The sequence below is a fragment of the Propithecus coquereli genome, unplaced genomic scaffold (assembly GCF_000956105.1).
Source record: "Propithecus coquereli isolate 6110/MARCELLA unplaced genomic scaffold, Pcoq_1.0 Scaffold254, whole genome shotgun sequence".
Taxonomy (NCBI): domain Eukaryota; kingdom Metazoa; phylum Chordata; class Mammalia; order Primates; family Indriidae; genus Propithecus; species Propithecus coquereli.
In genome coordinates this window covers 1183546-1199395 of record NW_012148108.1, presented here as the reverse complement: position 1 = coordinate 1199395, position 15850 = coordinate 1183546, and the positions used below count along the sequence as shown (strand labels likewise).

Here is a 15850-nt window from a genome sequence, read left to right as displayed (position 1 = left end):
GTGGAGGTCGCACTAGTTTGCAATCCCACCAACAGTATATGAGTGGTCCTTTCTCTCTGCATCCATGCCAGCATCTGTTCTTTTGGGACTTTTGGATAAAAGCCATTCTCACTGGAGTTAGGTGATATCTCATTGTGGTTTTGATTTGCATTGCCCTGATGATTAGAGATGTTCAGCATTTTTTCATATGTTTATTGGCCATTAGTCTATCTTCTTTTGAAAAGCTTCTGTTCATGTCTTTGCCCAATTTTTAATGGGGTTGTTTGATGTTTTCTTGATGATTTGCTTGAGTTCTTTGTAGATTCTTGTTATTAGCTCTTTATAGGATGTATAGCATGCAAATATTTTCTCCCATTCTATAGGTTGTCTATTCACTATGATGATTGTTTCCTTGGCTGTGCAGAAGCTTTTTAATTTAATCATCTCCCATTTATTTATTTTTGTTGTTGCTGTGATTGCCTTTGGGGTCTTCTTTAAAAATTTTTTGCCTAGGCCAATGTCTATAAGAGTTTTTCCAACCTCTTCTTCTGGAATTCTTACAGTTTCATGAAACTGTCTACAGATACTCTGAACTATACAACTATCTATATTTATACCCTTAAAAAGTTCTCATATTTTAAACAATGAAAAAACTATTTCATGATTTCTCACTTATTTACCATTTCTGGTGCTCCTCATTCCTTTTTATAAATCTGACTTTCCATTTGGTGTTATTTTTCCTCTACCCAAAAAACGTTCTTTAATATTTCTTGTAGCCTTTGCTACAAATGCTGTTGCATCTGCTTGAGATGCTCTTTCCTTAGTTACTTGCGTGGCCAGTTCCCTCATTCCTTTGTGTCTTTGGCTCAAATGTCACAGTTTATATAAGATCCCTTAACCTCCTGTTTCATTTGCAATGTTCTGTCCCCGTGACACCCTCTATAACCCTTCCTTGATTTATTTTTTTCTTACAGCACTTAACACCATCTGATCTGTCTAATGCTTTATTTGTTTTTTTGTGTGTCTGCCTGCAGTTAGAATGTTAGCTCCATGAGAATAAGGAATGTTACCTATTTTGTTCACTGATGTGCCTATATACTACTGCCTGGTTATAAACCTATCACTAGTGCCTATGACAGGGCCCTCCACGTGGTAGATGACCCATAATCACTTGTAGAATGAATGAATGAGTCATCTCTCATGTCCCTACAAAGGGCAGAGATGCTCTTCTCCTCTCTTAGTCTGAGTCTACTCTCAATTATATATAAGACTGTAAGACCAGTCAACTTGTTCTAACCAGGTGGTTAACTTGGAGATTAATCTGTTCCAGTGATTCGTTCTAATATTAACAGTTAGACCTGTGCTGTATGTGTTCTTTCAGCTCAGTCCTACCTTCTCTGAAATAGTCTCACCTGTGTCAGGTCCTGGACGTGCAGAAAGAAGAGCATGCACACCTGTGCCCGGTGGCCACGGGTCCCTATCCAGAGTCCCATGACTTCACCCACACGGAGGTATGAACAAGGGATGGAGCTGGAATTCACACGGAAGTCACCAGCAGAGTTGGTGGGGAAGTTTTAAGAAGAAAATAACAGGTAAATCAGGTTTTGACCAAAAACAAAACAAAAAAAAAAAGGAATTTTTTTCTGTATGAAAGTACATACCTAAAAAAAAAAAATTACGTGTTTTGGGTGAATGCTCACAGGCCAGAAGCCTGGCTCAAAGTGTTCCCTGTGGCTGTGACGTGTATCTAAGCCACTTGAGACAGCACCTCATATTCAGCTTAAACAAAGGTGCTTGACAGAGCAAGGAGAGTCTGCGTATGCAGGACCTGTCCTGGCTCTACAGGTGGCAGGAGAAGCCCCAGAAAGGCAAACGCTGCCCTGTTGGTTAGGAGACCCTGCCTGGCTCCTGCGGAGGGTGAGCAACCCAGAGCAAGCGTAGTAACTCTCGACAGCACCTGACTCCACCAGCTTCCGAGGCTTTGTGCTCCTGGCACGGCCACCACCAACTCCACATCCTCTGGGTTTAACATCAGGTAACAGAGACAGACACTACAGCCAGACGCCCTTGATGTCATCAAGACGAGACTCTTATGGACTTGCACAGCTTTAGGGTCAGGGGGAGGAAGCCAAGAAGCCTCACCCAGCTCCACTTTGGGGCTGTCCCTCACGCAGTGAAATCACCCCGTATTGTGCAGCAAACTCAGATTCCTGGTGCATTCCACCTTTGTGCGTACCGAAGAAGCCCTCCAAACCTTTTTCTCCTCCGCCCCCACAGACATGTACCCTAAAGCTCTCAACTCATCCCTAAGCCAGTCAACAAAGCCTCACCAACGTAAACATGATTTATGAAAATGAATCTTCCACCCGATCTGCTCGGAGAAGCGACGTCGCGCAGCCGCAAGCAAAGGTGAAAGAGCGCCATGAACGAGACCCGCATCCACACGCGGGAGGACGCAGCCTCAACCTCTGAGCCTCTGCCTCCGGGTGTGTGCACGCGACTGATGGCGGCGACCTGTGCCAAGTGCTTCAGTGCGCCGGGCACCGCGCTAAGAGCTTCCCGGCCACGGGACCTCACAGATGTTCGCAGCCATCTGAAGAGGCGGGCCCTGTTTTCATCGGCATATCGCAGGTGAGTGGACACAGGTTTAGGAAGGGTAAGAGCTAGTGCATAGATGAAGATTTAAGAAAGCAAAACCCAAACCTGGGCAGAGCTGCCTTGTCAAGCGCATTCTACGTCAGCCAAACCCCGGCCCACTCCCAGACGCACAGGTCGCAGTGCGTGACTGCTGCGTAAGTCCCTGAGCGTTGGAGCTGTCCGTTACGCAGCAATAACTAACTTATACACTTGCTTCCTTGTTCATTTTGAATCCCCAGGGCCTACCGAAGCTCCTAGGAGAGCATAGGTCCTCATTAAGAGTTTGTTGTTTGAATTAATGAATGAAATACCTTTTTTTTTTTAACCAACTCATCATAATGTTTCATTCATAGCTGGCATACTCTGCAATACTCATCTGCATGATTTTGGAGGAATTAAAAAAAAAAAAAGGCAAGACAGTACCCTCTCTCGATATGGGTAGCTAAGCATTTAAAGTCCTAGGAATCAGGGCCTGGGGTCACCTGGCAGGTGTCACCTACAGGCAGCAGATACATTATACACCATGTCATGATGAAGCCATCCTCCTTCCCCTTCCAATGGACTCTGGCGGAATGGGATTAACTGATGGGGCTGGCATCTGTTTGGATTCCATGCTGATTCTGAACGCACAGCCGCCTCTACCCTGAGGCATGCAAGGCACAGGTCTGTGACCCATGCATGCCCTACACAGTTTTAGGAATGCACCTAGATATGGCTTAAGGAGTCCAGCCCAAGGCCAGTCAGAGTTGCCAGTGTGAAGTCAGATCTACCTTTCCACCTAGTTTCCAGAGAAAATGTTCCAGCACATCCGAGGGAACACAGGCCTTCCCAGACTGGCCTGATGCTGTTTCTTTCCCAGGAGCAGCAAGCCTTCTGGAAGGTGGACCATCAGGTGGAAGAAGCATTCTCCAGAGAGCTGCCTTCCCCAGGGAACGGCGACAGCTTGCGCTTGCCGGGGAGTCCTGCTGCAGCCCGAGGTGTGAAGGGAAGGCATGCTCCGTGCATATGCTGTACCATACAGTTTTGCCTACAACTGCCTGTAGCTTCGTGGTAGCTGAGAATGCTCCGTTCCTCTCCTTTTCACCCTTGAAGATCCGCGAACGCGCAGGAGGAGCTGTGCGAGGCACGGCGCTCCCCGTGTGGCAGGCGAAGGAGGACGGGGGTCTGGCCGCTCTGCCCACTGGGGCGGGTGGACATGTGTTAGGAGATATCAGAGCTGGTGGCGAAACAGCCCACCCATCCACAGGCAGCCTTCCCGCCATTGCCGTGCCAGGATTTTTGGTTTCATTGAAGGATTTGATCGGTACAGACCTCACCAAGGCGAAATTCCTTCTAAAGGAAGTAGACCTGAAAGAAAGCTAATCAGGGGCTTCTTAAATTGAGAGTGCGTCAGCTGCCCGAAAGGAAGCACAGGTTTGTGAGCCGTGCACGCCCTACACAGTGTTAGGACTGCACCGAGACGGGGCTTGAAGAGTCCAGCCCAAGAACCACGGGTGTGTCCCTGTCCGTGCCAGCGAGGACAAGAGAGCCCGGCAGACGTGCTTCCGACTGTGGAGGAGGAGAGGAGGGAAGGGGAGAAGGAGAAGGGGAGGAGAACAGGAGGAGGAGGGGAGCGGCGGGAGAGGAGGAGGAAGTCTTGTCACAATCTTTTTAGTGCACAAAACTAATTCCGTTCATCTTGGATTTGGTGAGCTGGATAATATTCTTTCTGTGCATGGCTCCTAAATGAATTATTAAATGTCAACTCAAGATGGCTTAACTAAAATATCCAATTTAATAACCAAAAGTATCTAAGGTAACAATAACAATTTTACAGGTGAGCGTGGAGTTGTCGAGTCGAACCATCATAGACAAGCTTTTGGGGTTTTCGCATAATGCCCCACCGCGTCTCATCTCCTGTCGCTAAACGCCCGCTCTGGAGAGCGCTCCATTCCAATAAAGATCCTTCCTTCGGTGGCGCAGCCTTCGTTATTCGGATCGAGCCAGCAGACCTTCTTCTTCTTCTTCTTTTTTCCCCTCCTAAAATATAAAGCTAAACAAGATCTCAGTCACAACCACCAAATCTTTATTAATGCATTCCTTGTGCTACTTCTGAATATTAATAAAAATTAATAATTAATTTTGCCTTTGGCATTGCAAGATATACTAGTTTTAATTAGTGTACTGTACTCCTATACAATTAAAAAATAATTGATGTCCACGCTTATTGGCGGTGTCTGTGATCTTCTTTTCTGTTGTTGTCAACAAATGCCTTAAAAAACAAGTTCAAGAATGTCTCTCTGTCCGCCTGATTTACGCCCCCAAAGTAACAGGCAAATCTTTTATGATGAAACAGAACAGTTTTCTGTTTAAATTATACACAAGTATATTAACTAGAAAGAGAAAATTAAAAGCTGATGGCTACAAGGAATAATGGAAAGTCTATAAAAATGTTTTATCTATCAACAAATTTGCCTGGAAAATATCAGTGGTTGGCACCATCGCCGCGATGCGGAGAAGCCATCTTGGATTTGTTATGTCAACTCCATCAAGCATTTAATTCCGATGTCCTCCTTAATCAGCTTTAGTTATTTAAATTCAGCATATCATGTTACTGTTCTACTACATCATTTTAATTGTGCCATGAACTACTTTATTATAGAATGCTGAAGTATTTCCCTGCATCTCCCTCTTCCTCCTTCTTAACAATGCAGCCCGGAGAACTCGAGAAAGAAAGCCCGTGGTCCAAGGGGGAAAATAGCTTCCTTTGAAAAATATTTGTATCGAGAATCTTGACTAGAGAGAGAGGGTGGTTGTTGTTTTAGAAAGAAATAATTTAAATCCCACAGCACATGTTTCTTGTTTTTAGTTCTTAGAAACAGGATTCTTATTTTTAAGAAATCTCCACTGAGCAACCACAAATATCTCTGCGACACAAAGAGATGGGACGCAAGGAGGAAACAGACCCAGTAACACACGGGTGAAAAAGAAAGGATCAGTGAGATGTGGGTTTCACACTTCACCTGTGACTCTCCGGTTCCTGAATATTTTTCAGGCAGGAAATCACAAATGGATGCAAATGATTATTTTATCCGATGAATAATCTTAATAGCCATTTTAGTTTTAAGAAATAGACTCTACCAAAGTATTTATCTCTGTCCTAAAAATGTAATCTTCATTTTCCTTTCCCTAAGAGGATTGCCTTCGTAGAACTTACCACGATCTAGAACTATCTTGGCCACATGTCTGTTCACTTGTTCATGGTCTGCATCTCCCACCAGAGTCCAGGTGGCAGGAGACCAGGCGCTCATTGCTCTACGCCCCGCCGCACTCGCCCTGCGGAGCACGGTGTCTAGCAGGGCGCTGACATTTCACAAACATCCGTGGGATGAATTCATGAATTCCGGCTCAAAATATATTTTTCTCTCCCTTGAGTCTCTTAAATTTTGTCTGTGTCCATCAAAACGTGAAATGGATAGATAAGCTGTGGTCAAACCGTACAACGGTCTATTACCTGGGAAGAAGAAATGATCCACTCACAGGCGTGATACCGAGAATGAACCTCGAAATGGTAGGTTGAGCAACGTAAGGCGTTTCAACAGCACGTGCGCCACGTGATTTAATGCACGGGGAGGTCTGCAGCGGGAAGGCTGAGTGGGGGAGAAATCAGAACAGAGCACTGTTGCCTCGGGAAGGGATTCCCCGGAAAGAGGCGCGACAGAACATTCCGGGGTCACGGAAATGTACATCTTGAGGGGTTTCACGGGTATATACATTCGTCAAAACTCATCAAACTGTATACTTAAGAGCTGTGCATTTATGGTATGTAAATGATGCCTTAATTTTAAAAAATCTTAGTAATACTCATTTTCTTTTTCTAGTCCATTGGCAAGTGAAGGAGAAAGCTCAGAAAATGTACACAGCGGAGAGGCTCTGGGATTCCTCTTCCCACGTTGCCACCTCCCTCCACAGGTCCCCGTGGGGCGCTATGAGGTGGCGGGGTTGACAGATGGCACAAACGCCCCCTGCACCCCGACGCGGTTTCCTACCTGGCTTCACAGTGCCCTGGGGTCGTGACCGGCGTCCCTGGCGCGTGCACAGGTGACGGAGGCAGGTCCCTCCCCACAGCGAGCCGTCTGGATGCAGAGGCGTGGCGGCTCCTCTGCCAGGAGCCCTGAATAACACTCTTAACGGTCCATGCAAATGCTGTGGTCTGTGTCTGCGTGCCCAGCTGGTCTGCGGATCAATTTTTACTTCTCAAATTGGGTCAGCGAAAAAGGACAGAGCTTTCCGTTCCTGTGATCTAAATTCTCAATGTGATCTCAATGCTATTAACACTGGGAAACCTGGAAATTCCAAGGCGAGCCTTTGGCTTCCCTGGGACCACCTTTCCAGAAAGGCCCATTGACCTATTTTCTTTTTAGACTTTCTCTTTCTTTTAATTAAAAGGCCCAAGTTGCCTGGGTGTTAATCAAGGATTAGCTTGAGAACTAAAGTGCTGGGCATCCCTGAGAAAACAGCCAAGTCGAACCGCGACCCATGCTCCTCCTCTAACCAGCCCCAAGCGCTCCTGAAGGGTCTGCTCACGTAAGAAATCAGGGTACAGTGCCCCCCGTCTGTAGGGAGAACCAAAGGGTTCTGGTCGGGGAGTGGGCTGCGGATTTGAGGAGGGCCTTTGGGAATTCTCTGTTGGCTTCCTCCAAGAATCGGATCTTTCCCTCTTATTGCTACTGAGAAGTCCTTATTTTCTTAACAGACTTTACTTCCCTATTTCCCTTTTCCCATAGGGGATGGGGACACATTTGCCCAAAGGGGCTGGGCGTCTCCTAGCTTTGGGCTCCTTACTCCGCTGCTGCTGGTTGGGCCTTGGGATGGGTGGGGCCCTGTGGGCGTCTGAACTGCACCCAGTGGCCCAAGATCCCCAAAGTGAGTTCTACGCGTGGCCTGAAAGCTCTGATCCACCCAGGGCCAGCCCTTCGACGGATCTTTATTTGGTGTCCCTTATGTTCACCCAGGACAGCCGAGGTCACGTTCAAAGGATGCAGAAGGGCAAACAACACAATCCCCTGGCGGCACAGCATCGGAGAGCGGCTGGTCGTGCACACGGCGAGAGGCTGTGCATGGCCAGAGGGCGAAGGTGTCGGGAGACCTGGGAGAATCAGAGGGTGTCTTGGAGGAAGGAGCTCAGGCTGCACCCTCACGGAGGGGACGATTTCAGGCGCAGGGGGATGCTGTGGGCTCGGGAAGCGAGGGGCATTGTCTGGGGGGAGAATGACGGCCGTTTTGTCAACAGCGGTGTTCCCCTGACATTCGGACAGCCCCATCCTAGCCTCACGGGTTTTGCCACCTCACACACGGCCACATCCAGGACATGAGTCAGGCACTTCCGGTGTGAGTCCTGGGCCTGCCAACTGCTTCCCCGCCCGGCACCCCATCTGCAGATGGGGTCCGGGGAGCCGCACTCAGGGAACGGTTGCGAAGGCTAACCAGGCGCTTTGCTCCGGTTCCCGGCTCGCTGTAAGGGCTGGAACGCGTGGGAGCTGTTACTAATATTGTTCTAGGTTGGAATCAAAAGAAAAGAATATTTGCGTTAAATAAAGGGCCACAGAAAGACGGCTGTTAAAGCATCAGAAACAAGAGAAAGACACAGAACAATGCAACCTGGGCACTCAGGTCCTCACCCGGCCCTGTGTGGCCCAGCCCTGTCCTCGGTGCCCCCAGCTTCTAGGTGAGGCCGTATCCCGACTCTGAGCCTCACCCGTTGTTTCTCAGGTTCGGCGGCCTCTGCTGAGCCCTGTGAAGCTTCCGTTTCCCAGTGGACTGATGTCCCACCTGCAACGTGCCGCGCGGGGCCCGCACGCCGGGGAGGGAGGCCTGGAGTCTTTGGCTTCACGCCCTCCTACGTCTGGCGTGTCGCTGCTCTCCTCACTGCCATGTCATCAGGGGCGTGGTGGGCCAGACAGAGTCGGCAGCTCGTCTGTGTGCCCGACGGGTGGGGCTTGTCCGGGGATGGCACCCGGAGGTGCTAGGAGCTCAGGCTGCCCCCGCAGCCTAAATGCGCCAACCACACCCTGCGCCCAGTGCTCTCCGCTGCGTCTTCACCTCGCGTCCTGGAGCCCCCGGGACTGCCCTGTGAGGCGGAGGCTGGTACGTTACTCCTGCGACAGTTGGCTTAACCATTCACCTGCCCCCACCTCCCCGCCCCCACCCATGGGAGACCATGGGAAGTCCAGGGTTGGGTGGGCCTTGGTTCTTACTGCACCCCTGGCCCTGAGACCGTGCCTGGCATTCAGCTAGTGCTCAATAAGTAGTAACTGGAAAAATACATAGTCACACTCAACAGGTATGAATGCTCAGTCTTCTCCTGGGTCCAAAAACCAAGGAAAGCTTCCATGCTCTGTGGTGCTGCTGCCTCCGCTGATTACTGTCCTCCCGGCCTCCCAGCAAAGCGCGAGTCCTCCTGCCCTGCGCTCTGGCGTCCTCCGCGCCCGTCTCTGCCACCACAGCTCCCGGGGGAGCTTCCCCTACACTAAACCCCGCACTGTGGGGGCGGGGGCTTTGCCTCGGAGCCTCCTGAGCTGTGCGGGGAGTGGCCCAGCAGCCATCAGTGGACACTCGTTTCAACATGAGTCTTATCTTTCCAACCCGACCTGCTAACAGAGTCGACCTGCAGTGGGCTTGAATCCTGTTTGCCACGACGATCACGAAAGCCCTGTCCCCTGATGGTGCCATTTGAGAAGCCAGCAAGGCGCCCACCACTGTGAAAGATGTCACTCTGCAGCACCGCAGAGCACACCCCGGGGTGTTGCGGACGAAGGCCTCGGGGGCCTGCTCGCTCTGGGGTCCCTCTGCTGTCTGCTGGAGCTCACGCCCGCCCGGTGCACTCCAGGCCGCGCCGGGCCCTGCGCAAGAGACGGCAGGATGAGGGCCGTTAGACCCGGCCCTGAATGGTCGAACACCGCGTGCTTGACTTTCTGGGTAACCGGCCAACGTGGCATGTCGCACCACACAAATGCAAGTTTTATGATGATAAGATCAGTAGTTCCTGAGATATTTATGTGACAATCTGGCAGACACAAAACGACAAAGCTTGCTTTTATGCCTCCCGTGTTTTCAGAGGGAAAAAATAAATACTGAGATGATGGGTCACTTTGAAGAGAATTTATGATCTAAATTACCTAATACCTGGTGAACTCCTAATCTGCAAGATGAAGTCTCTCTGTGCTATTAAAAAGATAAACTTCATTTCCCAAGATTGCAGCAAATGGATTCATCTCGAAGAGGAAACCAAACACCTCGCTTCCCCTGCCCCAGATAAAAATCCCAAGACCCTGCCTTGAGGAAGGGGCCTCCGCCTGGTTGCCTTGCACACACATCTCTGCAGCCTGGGTTGGGGACGGCCACACCCTGTCGGGACACCCTGTCATAAAACATTGGTCCGTCCTGCGGAGGAAACGTTAAATCCTGAAATGAGTGTGTGTTGATAAAACGCAGTGATAAAAGTGAAACATTCCTTTGTCGCCGTAGAGAACACATCAACCCTCCCAAAAAAACACATCTCTGCTTTAATCCAGGTGACCGCTGAGAATGCGGCACCTCGCCTGGGAGTCTAGGGTCAGTCTTTCCCTCCATGCCTGGATGGCGCCACCGTTCCGGCTCCGATAGGGGTGGAAGCTGGTGCCAGCTGAGGCTGGTGGTGTCCAGGATTAGACATTAGCAGCCTGACAACTTTGTCTTCCTTGTTGGCTCAGGTACCCCTTGTTACCTACTTCCAGGGAGCACAGCCAAGCCCCAGGGCCACAGGCACATCTCTCGTGTAAGCCGTGGCCAGAGACCCCGCAGGCCTGGCCTCTGTTCACGCTCATGCCTGCTCCGCAAGTGGAGGCATCGCTACCTTCATCCCCAGACGATCAACCGGAGCCCAGGAGGGAGGTGAGTGAGCCTACTGCCCTGCCCCGCTGGTGGCTGAATGATACCAAATGTCCCCTCCCAGGCCTCTTGCTCAAGGTTGCACAGTCCCAGTGGGGCTGGCGTTTCAAACCCAGGCTCCCTGCGTCCAAAACCTCAAGCCCTGGCTGTCTGGGGAACAGGACTATATCAGGATGGGCAAGGCCGCGAGAGTTTATTTCCCCTTTTGCGGTTGGTACCTCACAATAGCGATTCGTTTCTAGACAGAGAGATGGGATTCCAGAGACGGGAAGGGCTTCTCCGAGGACACACAGCAAGGCTGTCACAGAGGAGGACCAGCGCCCAGCGTCCTTTACACCCCGCCCAGCGTTCCACCTGCTGCCTTCTGCCTTCTCTCCACGTCGCATTTTGCTTTGCTAACGCCCCGCCTCCATCCCGCACGTTGTCACGGTTTGATCATTTTCGGGGTGTTCTCAGGGCGCTGACCCTCCCCTGCACCGTGTTGTGTCCGGGGAAAGCAGGGATGGGGGTGTGAATGCGCGTGTAAGTCTGTGTGTGCGCGTGAGTGTGAGCCGCGTATCAAACCCAAATTAAATGCTTTTACTGTATTTTATCTAATCGATCTTCTGTGTCCTCCTCGGCATTGTCTCATTTAAATAAAACTTCCATTTGTAACAATCCTATAAATAGAAGGCCGTATTGATCAGGGCCTGCCGGCAGGCTGCACTTTGGTTATCAGCAAAGGCTGACCGGTTAATGCGAGGGCTACGATTTATTATGCAGCAAGGCACGACGCGGGGACGCGCCACACAGATCTCTAACAGGAGTGTGCCCGGCTCCGGCGAACAGGTTCAGCGGGGCCGGAGCAGGATCACAACTCACTCCTGAGTCCCCATTTCACAGCCCCAGGTGACCGACGGGCTTGGCCTGCGCGGGGACGTCCTCGCCCCAGCCCACGTGGAACAAGCCAGTCGTTCGCCGTGGCGATGAAGATGTCAGTCCGGGAGGTCACACTCAGAGGTCACACTGGGGAAATGTGCGTGGTGCTACGGTCGTGCCTTGTCACCCAGAGGTGCTAAATTAGCCACGCCCAAGCATTAGCAGCACCAGCGTTTACTGAATGCCTACTGCGAACAGGGCACGGTTGTCCGTGCGTGGAATTTATTTCTGCCGGAAGCCGTAGACGTAGAACACGCGTCCACTGCTTCGTGGAATAGGCCACCAGCTATTGTTTTCACCACTCCGCGAGGTGTTATTGGAAGCCGCCAATAGTGCCAACCTCATATCCCAAGGAGTTTATAATCAAATGGCTTTCCCCAAATTCACAGAAACTAGGTGTGAGTGGGCGGTGGGATGTCAGTCTGTTAATAGAGATAAGGTCACATTTCTGTTTATACGGGGAGAAATCTGGCCCGGAGCCCCTCGCTGCCTCGTGGGCAGAAACCCTGCTCACTTTCAGGGGCTGTGCCCCCCACTACGCTGAGATTCCCGCTGGGGCTTCCTGTGACCACAGACAGGTGTCCCCATGGACGCTGGACACCACAGCCAAGAACCTCAAAGATGGACGTGTGAGAACTTTGTGGCCGCCACCACGTCATGGGGACCCAGCTGTGAAGCTGGCCTCTTACTGCTGACCCCAAAGCCTCCAAGACCACTGACCTCCTGTGGCCTTTCTGCCAACACCGGGCAGGGAGCTGCGCTTTGAGTCCACGCAGCACAGCAGGGTCCAGGTCGCGGCTTTCCTTGGCTTTGGCCTTGGTGTTGCTGGTCTCCCCGTGTCCTAGGCTCTCCGTCCCTATTTACAGCAGGGGTCAGGGTGATGATTTTAGGGAGCCAGTGCAGGCGTCCCCCACCACTGGGCACTTCTGTTTCCTGTTAGGTCTCTCCCGTGAATAGAATGACCGACGGGTGTCTCTGGACACGTTGGAATGAGGCCTTCTTGTCAACCTGCTGCCTCACATCAGGGAGGGTGGAAAAGACCCGGCCTCACACCCGGGGACCTGGAACGCCATCCATGAGGCCTGCAGAAACCAGGCTGTCTGAACGCTCAGCCCAAAACGTCGGAGTTTCCGGACTTCTCCAGGAACAAAGGATAAAACTTGGGTAGGTACTTGTTGTATACCTCGGTAATTAATAGGTTCACTCAAGTAGCTGTCCCCCAAAAAAGAAACTAGGTCTCGAAGGAGTAATCCCATCTCCTTTGGAACTATTTGTAGCAAAAATAATGGCTTTCCAGTTTCTACCAGTTCCATGCAAGTTAAAAACTTCACTGGGCCCAGGTTTCTGCCAAGAAACCGGGCACGGAAGGGGCCCTGCCGTCGTGGCCTCTAACCCCTCATTTACGGCCCGCAGCGTCCTGGCTCTCCTTAGACGTGTTGCTGAACTTGCGCCTCCGTTACGCCGCAATACAGGTCTTCATAAAGTCGTTTTTACTCTTAGATTTTAATAACTCGGGCTATGGGTAGGCTAGAAACAATATCTAAGTGGCATTTAAGAGCAAATCTATTGAATTTGAGGGTAACTGCATTACAGGGTTGGAAACATTATCATTTAGATCCCGCAGCGGGCAGGGGGACGGCGCCGTGTGAAGGAGGGAAAATTGTGTACTCTGGAAAACACAATCCAAGTCTAATATCCTCGGTGAGGAGGAAATTCTGTGCTCATTACCAGGAAGATTGTTTCTATCTCACCTATAACTAAAGTTATTAAAGTTTGAGAACTGGAAAATGCTTAATGAGAAGCACAGAATAAATTATAACAGCAAGGACCCGGACTGATACTCGCGGACGGTAAACCTCGCGTCCCGACCGTGGGATAGCGCCCGGCTTCCACGGCGCCCCCCTGGCGGGTACGAAATGACTAAATGGTTAAACCAAGCAGTAAAATAGTCAGTGAGTAACCATGGAAACCACAATGCTGTCCAGCCGGGGGAGGGGCGTTTTCTAGTTGGATTCTTCAAGGGAGGAGTTGATACTCCAGTCAAAAGCAGAGGCACGTGACCCACCTTCCCTCACTTGCCCCCATATCCTCCCCTAACATCCCCCACAGAGCAGAGATGAGGGTGTCCTGGCAGGGACAGAAAGAGCAGCAGCAACTTGCACAAGACAGAAGCCAGAGCGGCGCCATGACTGCCGCTTGGAGGGAGTGGACCACCCACCCACACAGCTGACGACAGCTCAACTGGAACTCTGGCTACCTGCAAATTGAGACCGAAATGCCAATGCGATTAGCCAAGACGGGTTGGTTCTCTGCTTCTCCCGTGGAGGGTGCTGCGTTGTCAACCCAGCCCTCTGCACTGGGCCCCGGGTGCGTTGCATCGGGCTGCGGTTTCTGAGGACCATGAACTATGTGGCCAACGTGCCGATGCATGTGATGGATCACTTTCCACTGAGATGTTCATTGTCCTTTTTGGAGTCCTGCATTAAAGAACCTCCTGAACGTTGCTACAGAGCAGTGGTCACACTCACCTGGCACGCTTTTTCTAAATACTCATGGCCAAGAGCCACACGGGGAGATTTTAACTTTATTAGTGTGGAGTGAGACTGGGCATTGCATTCCTATGTTTGAAAGGCTCCTGAGGGGGCACCAAGAGCTCTGGCCGAGAACCACGAACTCTGAGCTGTGCTTCCCGATCTTGGCTGCACACAGAGCTCACCTGGGGAACTTTAAAACTACGGATGTAACGTCTAAGTCTCACCCCCAGATTCTGCTGCAATCGTTCTAGGGTGTGGTCCGGCCACTGGTGTCTTTAAGGCTCCCCAGGGGAGTCTCGTGTGTAGCTGGGGCTGAGGTGGGGGGTTCTGAGCTCTGACCTGGAGGGTGGGCGCTGGACTGAGTTACTTGAATTTTCTTGTGGCCCCTCCCATTCCTTACAGGAGGCACCACCCTCCTTTGTTCTCCTTGGTCTTGCTCTGGGCCCGTAAGGAGAGGTGCGGGGAGCACCTATGCTTGGCAACCATGGGGGGGAGCACCTACACACGGTGACCATGGCGGGGAGCACCTACGCACGGTGACCATGGCGGGCGAGCACCTACGCATGGCGACCATGGTGTGGGGAGCACCTACGCACGGCGACCATGGTGGACAGGGAGAAGGATGAGAGAGGCTCAGAATCTCTTAGCTGCTCAACACCCTCTGTGTGCCGGTGGCTGGACAGGGGGGCTCCAGCTGGTTTAGGACCAGCCGGGGGAGACCACCCCGCATCCCTCCACCAGGCAGAAAGTGCAGGCCCTCGCCGCCACCACCCCCAACCCTTCCGGGGGAGGAGTCCCTTTTCTTTTCTGTTACAAGCATAATAATTGCCCACAGCTCCAAGCCCGGGAGGGGTTGGGGGAGGGAAATAGTTCTATTAGCAAATTACTGAAGATGGACTTGCATCATTTTCCTTTAATTATGTAAGAATGTTGTACAAATCATTAGGTAAAAATTTGATGTAACTCTTCTTTCAATTAGAGACAATGATGGAGGCAAAGTCTGTATTAGCGTGCACATTCCCCGGGAGAGTGTCTTCTCTGCAGAGTGGAATGTCTATTAGCTTTCCGCCAAAATAAAGGTCACCAGACAGGAGCCTCCCCCGTCCAACTCTTACTTCCTTGAACACACGGTGTAATCAGGCAAGATGTGTCACACTCAGGAAACCAATGGCACAATTATATTGAATATGCCCAGCGCATCGCAACCTGGTGGCCTGCTCTCCCAGGGTGCTCAGAATGTCAGAATCTGGAGCTGGGCTCCAGGGGGAGAGGACAGATGATTGGTTCCGAGGGCTTATCCTTCCTACTGTCCTGATTTAAGAAAGAGGCAAATAACCCCAGTGCCTCATTTGAACCACTCCAAGTACCAGAAGCTTCCCGTGGGTGGGTGGTACAATCTGCAAAGAACGTGTAGAGAGATGAATCTCTAACCACAAATTCAGGTGTGCGAGAATGCAATCTTCTTCATTTTGCTGCAAACACTTAATGTCTCCTTTGAGTCTTCGTTCTGTTGTATGACAAATTAATATCACATAGTTTGCAGTTCTTGCCCGGGATTGGCCTAAATTCCCAGAAATAAGCGAAGCTAAGTGCTTGGGGGGCTGGGGGGAGATAGAAGGGCGCAGTGCTTGGCTGTCAGGGCATGCTAGTCCAGTCCACCACGAGGTGCACCGACTGACCTGGGTCATTCACCCAGGAAGGCCACAGCTCACAGCACCTAGTTCACCTGAGTAGAACACAGGACCTGGGCACGTTAACAGACGGGTCTCTCTAAGAGAAAGAAAACAAACAAGACTACTGGCATGAATCTCTTAATTTAGCCAGCCCAGTGTCCATCGCCCCCACTTCTAGCAATGCCATATCGATTTCCTTTT

General features: G+C 51.0%; 1 protein-coding gene across 1 annotated transcript in view; it reads left to right on the top strand.

The window, feature by feature from the left end:
* Positions 1-3400: 3400 nt before the first annotated feature.
* Positions 3401-15850, top strand: part of LOC105812540 — a 69894-nt gene continuing 57444 nt past the window's right edge. Inside the window, 4 exon segments of the mRNA XM_012647018.1 lie at positions 3401-3724; positions 3727-3860; positions 3862-3971; positions 10450-10527. Of these exon segments, the coding sequence (XP_012502472.1) occupies positions 3622-3724; positions 3727-3860; positions 3862-3971; positions 10450-10527 (425 nt within the window). The 5' untranslated portion in view covers positions 3401-3621.